General features: G+C 41.2%; 1 protein-coding gene across 2 annotated transcripts in view; it reads right to left on the bottom strand.

The window, feature by feature from the left end:
- tle5 (TLE family member 5, transcriptional modulator) overlaps window positions 1-14,446 on the bottom strand; it is a 31,540-nt gene that overhangs the window by 4,006 nt on the left and 13,088 nt on the right. For both annotated transcript variants that reach the window (XM_077607400.1, XM_077607401.1), the window contains exons 2-6: window positions 12,968-13,056; window positions 10,242-10,305; window positions 6,270-6,314; window positions 1,739-1,801; window positions 243-317 (exon numbers count right to left, since the gene is read on the bottom strand). In XM_077607400.1, coding sequence (XP_077463526.1) covers window positions 243-317; window positions 1,739-1,801; window positions 6,270-6,314; window positions 10,242-10,305; window positions 12,968-13,056 — 336 coding nt within the window. The remainder of the gene's footprint in view (window positions 1-242; window positions 318-1,738; window positions 1,802-6,269; window positions 6,315-10,241; window positions 10,306-12,967; window positions 13,057-14,446) is intronic.

Raw genomic sequence — 14,446 nt, 5'->3', positions numbered from 1 at the left:
TCATTCATCAGAGAATAGGAAGGTGAAGAAAATTAATATTTTGCAATCGTCTAAATACGTTTCCTATAAAGGTTAAATTGGAACACATTTGGTCAATAGAAACGAAATCCATTTTCAACCAAGGCGGTACTTCAATGTTAAATATTTGCCAAGGATGAAAAGAACATAAATGCTAACTGTCGTGCACTATCACAGCAATTATCAGGCAATCGCCAAGCCCGGCGGGGGCCGTAACATCGTACCCTTATGATGGAGTTCATCTCTGGGGGAGTGACCTGTTTGGCCCTCTCGATGGCTGCCAAGACCTGCTGCTGGTGCTGCACACGCGTGGGGAATCGGGAAAGAGAGGGGCACAATGAGAGAAAAGAGAGAAGCCGGGGTTAGATCAATATCCATCATCCTGACACGGACCCCCGACACCTTTTGGCTATTCGTGCACATGCTGTCAAAGCCTGGTGTGACATCAGGGGATAGATGGGTGGTGTGAGGTAATGGCTGATGACCAACCCCTCTGGTGGGCTGTTAGGTAGAAACATGGCTCATCTGAATCACGCAGCTATGTTTTCATACACACCATTGTATGATGGATGGATAGAGTACAGTGGTACCTCTACATACGAGCAGCTCTACCCACGAGATGCTCAAGATACGAGGAAATTTTCAAGCAAATAATAAGCTCTAGATACGAGAAAAAAATCGAGATGCGAGAAAGCCAGGTGGCCATGACATGAGAGGCGGTTTATCATTGTAGCACACTGTCTTTTTTGCCGCATCTCTTTCGTGTATAACAGATATCTACGAGCACTGAACGGTTTCTTCACACGAGTTTGTCCTACACATGGACCAGAAAACGCACAACGCGCATGCGCGGGCAAAAAGAGGGCTTTTCGGGTAATTAAGTATACTGGTGCACACAACACCGATAGCCAATGGCACCCTTTCTCAGAATAAAACTTCATTACCCACAATCAATACGTGGGTAGGCTGAGCTGTTGTGTTTTTCCTTCCTTAGCCTGTTAGCTCCCGCGATCGCTCATTCAAGACTACTTCTTATTGGCAAGTGATCGTGTGTTATCCTATTGTAAGGACATTTGTGTGCCTCATTTTCGGAATATTTTGAAGGGAATACAACAGCAAACAGCCCATCGATAGCGAACGTGAGGGTGGAGGCGTGGCAAACAGCTAACCCGGCCAGGAAAAGGTATAAAAATGTAAAACAAAATTAGAATTCAGTTTTGTGTAAAGTTACATTAAACATATGTTTGAGTGTGTCTGTATAAATTAATCCAAGTTAATTTAAATTTGTTTGTTCGGTTACGAGTGCGTCGCCGTGGATAAAGTCCCCGAACTTCCCCCCCGCCTGCTTCTATGTTCGCCTGTGTATCCTCCGCGAAAAGCGTCTAATTTTAGTTCTATTAAACACATGTTTTGCTATTAAACCACTGGTTATGTGTAACTTTGTTAATAGAGGGCAAATTAGAAGAAATAAAACATTTTTTTCCAATCCAATATCCTGTTTATAGTGTTTTTTCAGAGGGTTGGAACAAATTAAATTGTTTTTAATGGGAAACGTTTGTTCGAGTTACGAGAAGATCAACATACGAGCTCAGTCCCGTAACGAATTAAGATCGTATGTAGAGGTACCACTGTATTTGAAATTGGCTGTTAATGGTGGGTAATGAGTTAAGGGGATCTGCCTGAAGGTCATCTTTTGGTGAGTGTGTGCAAGCATGCGTACCTCCTGAGACAGGTATGGGAGGACTTGTGCACAGATCCCGTTTAATCTCTTGACGATCTCGGCCTGTGGAGAAAAGAGGGAGAATTCATTTTTTAAAGACAAACAAAGGTAAGTATAATGTGGAAAAAAACAATTGAAAACAAAAACTGATTTTTTTTGTATTGTAGAGCACAACAAAATGAGCTCTGGTGATGGTGAAAAAAAATGACAGCTGTGGCAACATTTTTTTTAAGCAAAAACAGGCGGCATCAGGGAATCACAAACATGCATTGTTTACATGTTACTTGGAACAGAGAGTTCTAGCCAGTTACTGTTTCCCTCTGTTTTTGCTCTCATTCCAGTTGGCTTGATAGTCCCTGTTGGAGCAACTGGACTCCAAATCCTGATCCAAATGGGCTTTAGTTCATTTGCGGACAAAAATATTGTACATTCAAGTCAACACCTGTCAGAGCACCTCTTAAAACAATATTTAAATCTAAAACACTGCCAGCCAATCCAACCATTGCGAAGATCCAAAACCACTATCACTATCCCAATCTTACCCACAGAGAATTTCAGATCCTCATTAAACATCATGTCAAAATACCCTGGCAAGCACAGAGATAATCTGACATAAACGAGATAAGGGATATAAACCAAGATTGAAACCCAAAACGCTACCATTACAGCGTGAAGCCACCCGCAAAATGTTCTTTAAAATACATTATAAACCAAAATTGTCCCAGAGGTGTTGGAAGCAAGAAGGAAAATGCAGAACGAAAGTAAAGCACCCCAGAATTTAACCTTTAATACATGAAAACAGCCATTTTGTAATTCCAAGCACACGTTAATTCGCATGAGCAACAGCAGGTATGACCTTTGCAAAGTCTCTCTCTTTCACCACCCCGCACACACCCACGTTAGCCGTGCCCAATCTCTGCTATCGTCCCTACACGTGGGTCTATTATCACATTTGGCTGCTAATCACCCAATCCGGGCGAGATATGCAAATGAACGCTAATGGTGTTAGAGCGTAATCGGTGGCGAGATGAGGCGAGAATAGCAATCATTAGGCATGCAGCGCACGGCTTCCCACTGCAATCAAGCACTCTGCTCGGGTCCCGCGAAAAAACCCGAACGCAGACAGACAAGCCTCTGCGAGACTTGCCATCTGCTAACAAATTTTCCATTTTTCCCAAAGCCGTTACGTGGCTTTCATCTGTGCTTCCTGTCATCTTCCTGAGCTTTGTACTGCCGTCCCTCCCCATTCTCGACTCGTTGTTCTCTGGCAGGCTTCAAGTGTCGTATCGCCCCTCATCGACAGCGGCAATCGAATGTGTCGGGTAAAAAAAATAATTTAAAAAAAGCGGACGGACGCGTCGCTTCGAGGTTCGTTAATTCCGCTCAACGAAGCCTTTGCCAATCTAAATAAGGTGTGACTATAAAAGGCAGCTGTTCACAAGGGGGATCAAAGAGAACACGCATACAAGTATTTTCACGTCAACTTTAACAGACACTGACGACTGACTGATGGTGGTGGCGCACAAATAATTTCACCATAGCGGATCTGCTCAGTTTAATTTGAGGCCTTTTCTGTTAAATGTACCCGAATCTGGTTTGAAAATAATTTTGTTACCATGCGTTAAATCGTTTTTAAAAAGCATTTTGATTACACTATACAGTGGTACCTTGACATACGAGCACCCCGACATACGAGCATTTCGAGATACGAGTAAAATTTCGAGCAAATAATTATCTCGAGATAAAATTTCGAGATACGAGAAAGCCAGATGGCCAAGACATGAGAGGCTGTTTTTGATTTTAGCGCACTTTTTTGCCGCATCTCTTTCGTGTATAACATATCTACGAGCACTGGGCGGAGCGTTGCATTTTTTTCAGTGTTTTTTTTTCCCGTCACTCAGCCTGAATGGCGTAGCGATCGCTAGTATGAGGAGTATATATTACTTCTCGTTGGCAAGTGGTCGTGCGTTATCCTATTGTGAGGACATTTGTGTGCATCATTTTCGGAATATTTTGAAGGGAATACAAAAGCAAACAGCCCATCGATAGTGAAAGTCAGCGTGGGGGCGGGGCAAACAAAGCCAACCCGGCCGGGAGAAGAAATGTATAAAAATAAAAAACAAAATGTGTGCACAGTTTAGTGTAAGGTTAGATTAAATTTATTTTTAGTGTGTCTGCATCATAATCCAAGTTCAAAAAGGTGCAAAAAGTCTGCCCCCCGATCAAAGAGACAGTTTTGCTTCCCACTTGTCCATCATGCTGCCCTTGAATTGTCTTTTTCCCCTATTGCGATTGTTTCTTATCTAAGAGCGTTTTTTTAATTAACCAATTGCATTGGTGCTCAAAGAATTGTGTTTCAATGTGTTTCATTTCATGGCTTGAATCCGATTTCTTTCCGAAAAAGTAAAGCACTTCAGATTAACCTCCAACTCAGCCTTATGGCGAACAGAGAGAGAAAAAGATGTAGGAAGACAAGAGAGTGCAGATGGAGAAAGCCTTCCTTGAATGGAGGACGATGAGAAGGAAACGAGCGCAGAAGAAAACCGACGACACTAGCGTAATCGAGTCAGTGGTGGCGAGGGGGGTGCAGAAGTGGCAGTGCACAATGTCCCTCGACATGAACGCTCATTTCCACACATCCCTTCCATTTCAAGACTTTAATGGAAATAGCGCCTCTCTGCATCCGCTCACACACAAAAAGGAAATCACGCACACACTGACACACCGATACCTCCAATGTACTTATGCGCACCCACACAACATAGCCCACCCCCTCCCAAAAAAAAGAGAACAAAAGAACCCCCATGAGCAGACAGCAAGTAAACTCACGTATGCAGTGGCACACACCTCCCTGAAGGTTTAATTTCTGGCAGATAAAGATAACTGGCCCATTGTATGTGTGTTTGTGGATGTCTGAAAGTCATGAACAGAAGACCAGGCTGGAAAACATGTGCGGGAGTTCAAATCACGGGGATCTTTGCTCATGTCCATTAGTCAAAGCCTACATGCTTCTTCTAATATGCCTGCCAATGTGTGCCGTCAATCACGCTATCGTAAGTATGAGCGTACGTGTTTTGAGGGATTGGATGAGGCCCATGATCGCTCTTCTCCATCCTGCAGCCAAAGCATAAATTACTCCCCTAGCTTCAGTCAAAGCTGATGTATGAGCACTGGGTCTTCTAGGCTAAACAACCATCCCTCCATTGCCTATTAAAATGAGGATTTCCTCTCCCTTTGTGTTAAAGCGTCAATATTTTTTTACAGTATTTTCTATAAACTTGAATGCAATTTTAGCAGGTTTTCACAGCAATTGATGTTGAAAGTGTTCTGAATCTTATTTTTCAAGCTACTTTAGTTGGTCCTCTTGGAGATCTTAAGCAGACACAAGAATGTTCATTGTGTCATTTTTTTCAAGCAGACAAAAGCATATCCCTTTATTTATTTATTTATATATTTTTTAAATCCTTTCCCATTACCCCTGAAATTTGTCTGGAACCAAATGTTGTTTTGACTTGAGGTTGTCAAGTCACCACAATGAATCACTCTCATAACTGAACTAGAAGTCTTTTGCGACCACAAACCACAACCGTTTCATTATCTGGGTTTTGTGCTGAGGCACTGGCTGGCAAGCAAACCCGTGCATTTGCATGAAAGGCAGGCATTATGAAACTTTATACTACCAGTGCTTTTGTTCTATAACTTGTAAACCTACACATGCAAAAAGTCAACACATTCTTTCGTTCAAGTTCTTCAGTAAAAAAAAATTCGGAACTATTACAAATGCCTAAAAAAGCTAAATGTTAATCTTTACATTTGCATGGCAATGTTGGATAATGGTCTTCATTTAAAAGTGTGTTATCCTATTGTGAGGACATTTGTGTGCATCATTTTCGGAATATTTTGAAGGGAATACAACAGCAAACAGCCCATCGATAGCGAACGTGAGGGTGGAGGAGTGGCAAACAGCTAACCGGCCAGAACGAAGGTAAAAAAAAATCTAAATAAAATTAGAATTCAGTTTTGTGTAAAGTTACATTAAACGTATGTATATATTAATCCAAGTTAATTAAAATTTGTTTGTTCCATTACGAGTGCGTTGTCATGGAAAGTCCCCCGAAACCCCAACCCGCTCCCTCTGTGCGTCTCTCTCTCCCGCCGGCGAAATCCGCCCAATTTTAGTTATATTAAACACATTTTATTACTATTAAACCACTAGTTATGTGTTACTTTGTTAATAGATGGCGAATTAGAAGAAATAAAACATTTTTACCAATCCAATATCCTGTTTTTGGTGTTTTTTCAGAGGGTTGGAACTAATTTATTTGTTTTTAATTCATTTCAATGGGAAACGATCGCTCTAGTTACGAAAAGCTCGACATACGATCTCAGTCCCGGAACGGATTAAGATCGTATGTCGAGGTACCACTGTAAGGGACATTTTGAGGGTTAGGTCAAGCAAGCTAAGTGACGTCCACTAACTACTCACACTCGGCTAACAAATAATAGACTGTTCGCAGAAGCAATTACTCACCTGTTTGTGCATCTCAATGTTGAGCCCGTAGGACATCTCATAGTACTGTTGGGGAAATTGGAAGAGACAGACACACATTCCGATTAGCAAGGCATCACAGGCTTTGTCATACCTCATTACATTGGCTTATACATTGAATTCATTCCGTGACTACGCTCGGTACACCAAACTTTTAGACCAAGTTACTGTTACCCATTAAAATGGAAATAACATTCTGCAAAACCTGCAGAGTTGACAGACAGAAACACCAACCATGTCAAGCGAGAAAGTTAGTCTCTCTTCTCCTAGCCCAGTGGCCTTATAGCTCTTAATTTCTTTCTCATAATGGCATGTCTTTAGTAACTATGGTAACTTAACCTGGAGCTGCTACTCGAATCCGGTCAAAGTAGATTTGGAACGACGCTAATATGATTGGAATCCCACCAAAGAAAGAACTGAGGTTTAGAAGGACCCTCCTACAGCATTTCTTTTTTTATTTCTTTATGGTAAAAGTAAACTTTAAAGCCAGAACTTGGCCTCTTATTATTCATCTGTCATACTGTAGCTTTTTGTGAAGTTCGCTCTCACCATCCAGAAGTGGCAATTTAAAACATTACTTGCAAAACAAGGCAATACAAAAACCTTTGACAGCACGATTGCGAAAAATCACTCATCGTTCGAGGTATTATTCTGAGATGAAAATAAGGTAGAACATTTTGAAGCATTCCAACTGAGCCAGTATTAAAAAACAGACAGTTCGAAAACGGACATTCTGGTAACGATTTGGCAAGATGCGCGGATACAAACAGGAAATGAGCAAGAAAAGCAGTGAAAATAGACAATGCACTCACATTGTGATTGTTTGTGCGTGTGTGTTGAGTGTTAATGAGAGGGCCACCCCTCTAACGTAAACCCAGTTAATCACCCACTCAGTCTGTAGGAGAGACAGGCTCTGTGACTGGAAAACAAACACACACACACACACACACACACTTTTTTTCCTGGGCTTTTCAGTGTAGCACACTAACCCATGAGGAAGCTCCCTAAAGTAATTACAGCGCCTGGGAAATGGAGGCGCTGGTGACCGGGGGGAGAGAGGGCAACCTGATATGCTATTAGCGAAGGTTTTGTGTTTGTGTGTGTGTGTGTGTGTGTGTGTGTGTGTGTGTGACAGAAAGAGAGTGGATACAAGGCCAGGCTTGCCAAAGATAAATAGCAAAAGTGATTGAAAAGGAAGCTTTAAGCATTAGGTTGTTTGTATATGTCTGCTGAATCCAATGTAGAGAAAAAAATCTTCATTTAGAATTAGCTGATGGGCGGCGAAGAAATAAAAGAAAGTAAGGATTTTTCTTGTATTCCACCTGAGCTTCACTAAGAAACTGTTTGCTTATGTTTAAAAGGTGGTGTGTTGTTCTACCAACTAGAGCCCATAAGGTTTGTGGAAGTCATTTTCCCACAGGGCTGTATAAAATGATTGGTCGGTTTGTCAGCGTAATTTAGCAAAACATAATGACTGGCGGTGGGAAAGCATTCAATACTTTCAAGCGAGCACATCTGTGCTGTTATTCCGTGCAAGGGAAAAGTCAATTACTTAGCCAGTAACCTTAATGGGCATGTTAACTATGTCGGTAATTTCCACCACGTCTATTATTGAATCCACTTACCTGTTGGAATGTAAATTACGGGAGACATTCTGCCTCCAATGGAAGCAATGGTGATGAAACATCTTCCCAACTGGCACTATATTCTTTCTAGTTTTGATCGATTTTTAGTCTGGCGTTTTTGTCTTAATCCCACACAATAAATAAACAAATGAGTTTTCAGAAAATGAATAGAAAAAACATGATGAGCAAGTAGAATGAGGGTCCCTGTACTTTTAACCGACACTTGTTTGGAATTCAACTATTTGCCAAAGGCAATTTCTTGAGAAACACTATTTTTCACTTTCAATTTCGTATTCCAACACATCACATGATAAACACAATGAGTATTCATCTATATACTTGTTTTCCATTGAGTCATAAACCCTCTGCCTCTTGTCCTCCCATTTTTTTTTATTTAAATATATTAAAACCTCATTATGCTTGTATAATGACAATAAAAAGCATTGAATTCAATTATTACATCATTTTTCAGATCTTTTATCTACAATTTTCCTTTTTTTTTTGCAATTTGAATAGTTTTGGACCTGTGTGAGTATTGATATTTATTTTGAATACTCTGAAAAAATTCTATCACTTAATGAGTGAGTAAAAATCTGTGATAGTGACACTAAATCAAGCAGTGCAACCTGCACAATGGATCATATTAAATTTGGGCAGACATGCGATATTAACATGTCACATTGGCTCTGGGGCAAAACATTTTTTAAAAGCGACCTTTTACTAAATAACACGTGTTCACAAAATTTTGCGTCTGACTGCAGATGTGTGCGTACAGTTGACTGCGTGCAGACAGAAGGGAGGCCTCTAAATGTGTTTGTGTTTGTGTGTGTCATGGTGAGGGAGCTGTGTGGCGGCACAGATTAGATGAGATTAAAGACAGTCAGAGGATCAATTAGAGGCAAACCATCACAGGGTTACATTGCAAGCAACAATGAGATTAGCCCCTGAGGTGGAGTGTGTGTGTTTGTGCATGTACATGTATGTGGGAAGACAAAAAAGCGATGGGGGTTGTTTAGGGAACACGGAGGAGACAAAGGGCTTTGAGCATTTAAAGGATTATCGTGTGCTCCATTTCAACTGAGGTCTCATTTTGGAGGGGGGGGTTGAAGATTTGGCGATTAGCTTCTTGGCTCAACTGATTATTAGACTGGCAAAACACATGCTCAAACTGGATAAACACTGCACACTTTGTAAATTGTCAAAGTTTTGCAGTGGGAGACATTATACAAAATGAGTTACAACATAATTTGACCAGTCCAATAGTTAGTAGTGGATGGATGGATGTTGCATTTTGATGGGCAGACTATGATACAATGTTACTTATGTACAAATTCATTCATGGTCACAGCCTGATCTTTCTTTATGTCAATCCACTGCCTATGATAGAAAGGTGTTATTTTTTTTAAAGTACAGTATTTTCCCACATATCAGGTGCCCCCACGTATAAGCCACAACCGGAAAATTGCCTAAAATTGTTGAATTTTACAATTTCTTGCGTATAAGATGCCCCCTGATTCAAAATTTTCACCTCCATATTCATGGTTTTAGTAGGGAGTACAAATGTGTTACTTTGAAGGGAAAATTTTAAGAAAAATCATCGCACGTAGTATTTCTGAGATACTGTATGAATCAAAAGCTCATTACTAGGATCAATATCATAAGGAAGTTAGTAATTCATCCAGTAATGGTTGTTTTCTTACAGCAAAACAAAAAATAACCACAAACTGTAAATGTTAATTTGCCAATTTGTGCGCATATAAGCCGTATCCTTGATTCAGACATCATTTTTTTTGTTATAAATGCGAGAGTATACGGTAGGTGTGGTTTTGGTTATTGGCGCATGTATGTATTAGCCCTTGTTTATTCTTCTAATTTCAGAAATGACTTGCTGCACCCGCAGAATAGCACAGAGCAGAAGCAGAATAATTTCCAGGTCCCGGCACAGCGAATGTGGGGAAATTGAATAACCCTCCTATTTTATTTCCTGACTTGTGTTAAACTCATTGTGAAACATTGGATAAAGGTTCTTTTCTGATTTTCTATTTCCAATTGTATGCTGGAAAATGGAAGATGATTTAGCCCCGATTTTTTGTTGACACGCATAGCACAAAAAACCTGAACCCAAAATCATTGGAATGGAAAAAGACATTCATAGAGTAAATGAGTATGGCCATGACCCTTCACCTATAAAGGATTTGGTATGGCAAGTTTCCCAAACATGGACAAAACATGAGCCTTTCATAACCGCAGAAACTTGCAATGGGGCCATCTTGATAAGAAAAGCCCCATGCTGTGCCTCTGAAGCAAAATAAAGGTTGACTTTGCTCACCATGATGTAATGACGCTGCATCTCCGACTTCTCACTGGCCAGCTTGTCACACTCAAGCTTCAGGCTGCGGAGAAAAAGGACGAGCAGAGTCAGCATTGGTCACTTCACCCCATCATCACCTTCATCTTCAATAAAACGTCCTCCCTTGTTGGCCATCTTAGCCATCATTACTGTCCTCCTCCTGACCTTACCGCTCATAGGCGGCGCGGCGTCCAGTGGGAAAACAACCGTGCTAAAAAGCTCACTTTCTAAACCAGAAAGCAGGCAAATCTAAATATAGCCCAGGCCATTAGCCGTAATCACGTCAGCGCTGATGACACGCCAGGCTAAGGGGACAAAAAAGAGGACATGTCAACAAGTCAGCCAGATGGTAAAATGAAGACGACAGGAGAAGAGGGGGGGATGTGGAAGAAAAAAAAATCACCCCGCGTGCGTTTGATTGAAGGAGCCGGTGCCGACACGCCAGTTTGACAAGGCGTGATCCCTTGCGAGGACAGATAAGGCTGGGATGGCGTAAAGATATGCACAGGCACATGGCTGATAGATATACAACCTTCTCGATGCTCTGCGTACATTGATGCTGTCTGCGAGAATGAAAGCTGTGTGGCAGTTAACACACACTGTGTCACAATGTCACACGTGGCTAATGCTGTTTCATGACACCCATGTACAGAATCTCTTTTCAGAATAACCACACCAGCTGCAAAGTTAGCCCCAATTCACTTTCTTCATCTTCTTTCTATGTTTATCATACCGTCTCCCCTTAAACCGCCCTATTTTTTTAAATTATGACAGGCTAAAGGCTTGTTAAGTCACCATTAAGGTTGTTGTTCTTGTGAACATTAACAATGGAGTCTTATTCCGCTATCATTCAGAAGCGATCATCTTGAAACTAGGTCACTATATAGCAAGAGCATGTTTTATTTTTGTTGTTGGTTTTGCTTCAGGGCTGATTAATTAACTCAGAATTATGGTTAGGGGTTATTGGTATTACCTGTAAGATTAGAGTTAGTCAGTAGAGGACAGGCTTCATTCAACCTGAAGTAACACATGTGCTTTACAATTGAGTGTGAGATGTTTGCATTTGTGGGTTATGTGACATGTTGTCATGACAACAAACCTCCCCACCCTTCCGTAGAAATTCTACCTGGGATTGGCTGTACACCTCTTGCGACTGGCGCTCATCAGCCGCAGGGCATGCACCACTGCTCTCCAAAGACACTTTGAAAGAATTTTATAGCCGATTCTTCCGTCTCTAAATCGCTCGTCCTGTCATCTTTACTTTGATGGATGTATTCCCTGATCTATTTATGCATGGGACTGAGGCAAAGAGGAATTAGGAGGAGGAAAAAAAACGGCGACAGATAGAATGGCTGCTATTATACCCCGGGGAATGCCTGTTGTACATTTGCCTTTTAAAGACCTCCGCCACATAAAGCCAGATCACTACAAAGCTTCTGCTGTGACTCCCCCAATTTAAGTCCCAGCGCCGAATCAACAGGCACAAAAAGGCTTTCTTTCAACTGCGATTTTCCTTTCTAATGGAGGTTAAGCGCTGCAGCACTGCAGGGAGGGAAACACACACAAAAAAGACCAATCGCAATGCTCTGCAAATAAAACAAAAAGATCAACATCGTGCTCGAAATACATCTAGCTTTCATCTGTCATTGCTACAGTAGACGCTAAAGTACACAGGAACAAACCAGGAAGGAATTCAACCAGCACAGATAGAGAAAACCTTGTGATGTCTCACCTTTCAGAACTCTCATCAAACACATCAGTTAACGTTCACTCTGGGGGGAGGGGGGCTTCTTTCACCTTAATGGGAAGTTTAGTGAAGTAAAGGTAGCATGACTTCAAACAATGAATCTACAGGGGAAGAATTAACTTTGTCACATCCACAAATAGTATTTTGGGCACGTTATGATAGGTGGGGGCGATACAATTGAAGAAGAAATAGTAAGGAGAAGATGCAACCGCATACTTCTTAAAAGGCCTTGTCATAGGTGCTACTCATAGGCGTTGTGACCGGACGTTTCGTCGAAAGACGTTTGGTCCCCGGACATTTGGTCGACCGGACGTTTGGTAGAACGGACGTTTGGTAGAACGGACGTTTGGTAGAACGGACGTTTGGTAGAACGGACGTTTGGTAGAATGGACGTTTGGTAGACGGGTTCGCTCACTGTCAAATTATGACAGAGAGTTAACTCTTGATATTTTGATATTAGATATTTAGATATTAAACTCACTCTCTCTCTCATGATTATAATTTTGAGAGCTGGTTTCAACAGTAACAACCCGGCGACCAAACGTCCGTTCGACCAATCGTCCGTTCGACCAATCGTCCGTTCGACCAATCGTCCGTTCGACCAATCGTCCGTTCGACCAATCGTCCGTTCTACCAATCGTCCGTTCAACCAATCGTCCGTTCTACCAATCGTCCGTTCTACCAAACGTGCAGTCGACCAAACGCCCGGTCGACCAAACGTCTGGGGACAAACGTCTTTCGACGAAATGTCCGAGTACCCATAGGCGTTACAAAAATGACGTACATTTCTGATGATTAATGTCAGCAAACCCTTTTAAAACGCCATTAAGAAAAGGCAATTTTTCAAAACTGGAAGGAAGAAAAGGGCGCAGTAATTTGACAGCCCAGGAGATCACGTGCAACAAGTCTATTACCAAAAATGTAGGTCGTGTCATTCGTAGCTGTTTTTAACTCTCACCTGTGATATTGTGCTTGAAGGAACTGGAACTCGTCCTTGATTCTGTCACAGGAGTCGGACGTTGTGAATTTCAGCTGCTGCGATGAAGCCTGCCGAGGGAGGCAGAGCAGTGTGAAAAAGCAGGCGAGAGTGATGGACCGAGAGGAAAAAAAAGTCATTAAAAATGCAAGCCAGAGATAGAGCGCTTTTTCTATGGTTTCAGTTCAGTGATTGCCAAAAGAGGCCACTTGCCCAACGTGGATCACATCCAATTAGACATTTTAAGAACATAATTGCAATATACCCCGATACCTTGTAATGATAAATGGCCAAAACATTAGTGAGGGACTTATTATGCTTAGACTTGCATTAGTTGCAACTTCAAAAGCTGAAGGTTATACTACTGTATTGCTTATCAAAGAAATGTCAACCTATTGTAAAATGAAGATTGAGTTTAAGTTCAATCATTCCAAAACCATTTTTACAACATAACCTGAAAAGGTGCAAAACATACACTGCAAAACTGAACTACTGTTCCACAACACTACATTCACCAAGAGAAGATATTTGAAGTTAGCTAATAATACTTATCGACCGCCTCCAGTTAGGATGGATGGGAGCCCACCAACGAATGTATTTCGCAGTAAACAAAAACAATCCAGTACTGCATTCATGAGGAACTATCAAATGGTTACAGGGGGATTGGCAATCTAAAATTAAAATAAAAATCTAAAATAGATTGTACGTCTATCACCGTAGCCAATGAGTTTTTCAATTGGACAATGGGTACAATATTGAATAGCCCTCTAATGCAAGGCAACTTATGTTACTTACATGTCATGTGCTTAGCCACGGGACTGTCACCAGTTACCACCACAATGCACAAAAAATACACTAGTAGAAACAATCTCTAGTATTGAAATATGGTAAGTAAAATAGCATTGAGTAGTGCGGAGAGGATGTATGTACATAAACACAGAGTTAGGGGGTCACTGTCAAATCTGGGTAATTTGTCAAAGCCCTATATACTAGTTACCAAAAAAACAATAACTCTTTTGCCATGCGTGACTGATGTCATTAGCTGTCATTGTAAATCTGTCCACATTTTCATGGCAGCCAATTGTACACAACAGAGTGTTTGTGTAAACCCAACTGAGGGAAAGATCTCATTATTCCTCAGTAGTCGGCATAATGGCTCATGTGGGAGGTGACATTTACCTACTAAAAGGACTGACTTGCCCTTTGCCCCCTTAGCATTCACATAAGCGTAGCCAGAGAACATGCGGCACAATGACTACAAGTTGCAAAAATACACCCTGCTAATTTCACAAATGATTGAATGTCACTCAAAAAAAAGATTCTGATTAATTGTGGTCTACCTAAATTCCTAATATTGTGCTGCTTGTGATCGCCCAAATCAAACTGTTGACAAAAGGACACAAAAATAACTTTAGATGACAGCTGCAAAGACAAATACATTACTGACTACCTGAATTAAAT

This window comes from Stigmatopora argus, chromosome 8, assembly GCF_051989625.1.
Source record: "Stigmatopora argus isolate UIUO_Sarg chromosome 8, RoL_Sarg_1.0, whole genome shotgun sequence".
In the NCBI taxonomy this organism is placed as follows: domain Eukaryota; kingdom Metazoa; phylum Chordata; class Actinopteri; order Syngnathiformes; family Syngnathidae; genus Stigmatopora; species Stigmatopora argus.
The sequence above is the reverse complement of the archived record's forward strand: the minus strand, read 5'-3'. Positions and strand labels throughout refer to the sequence as shown.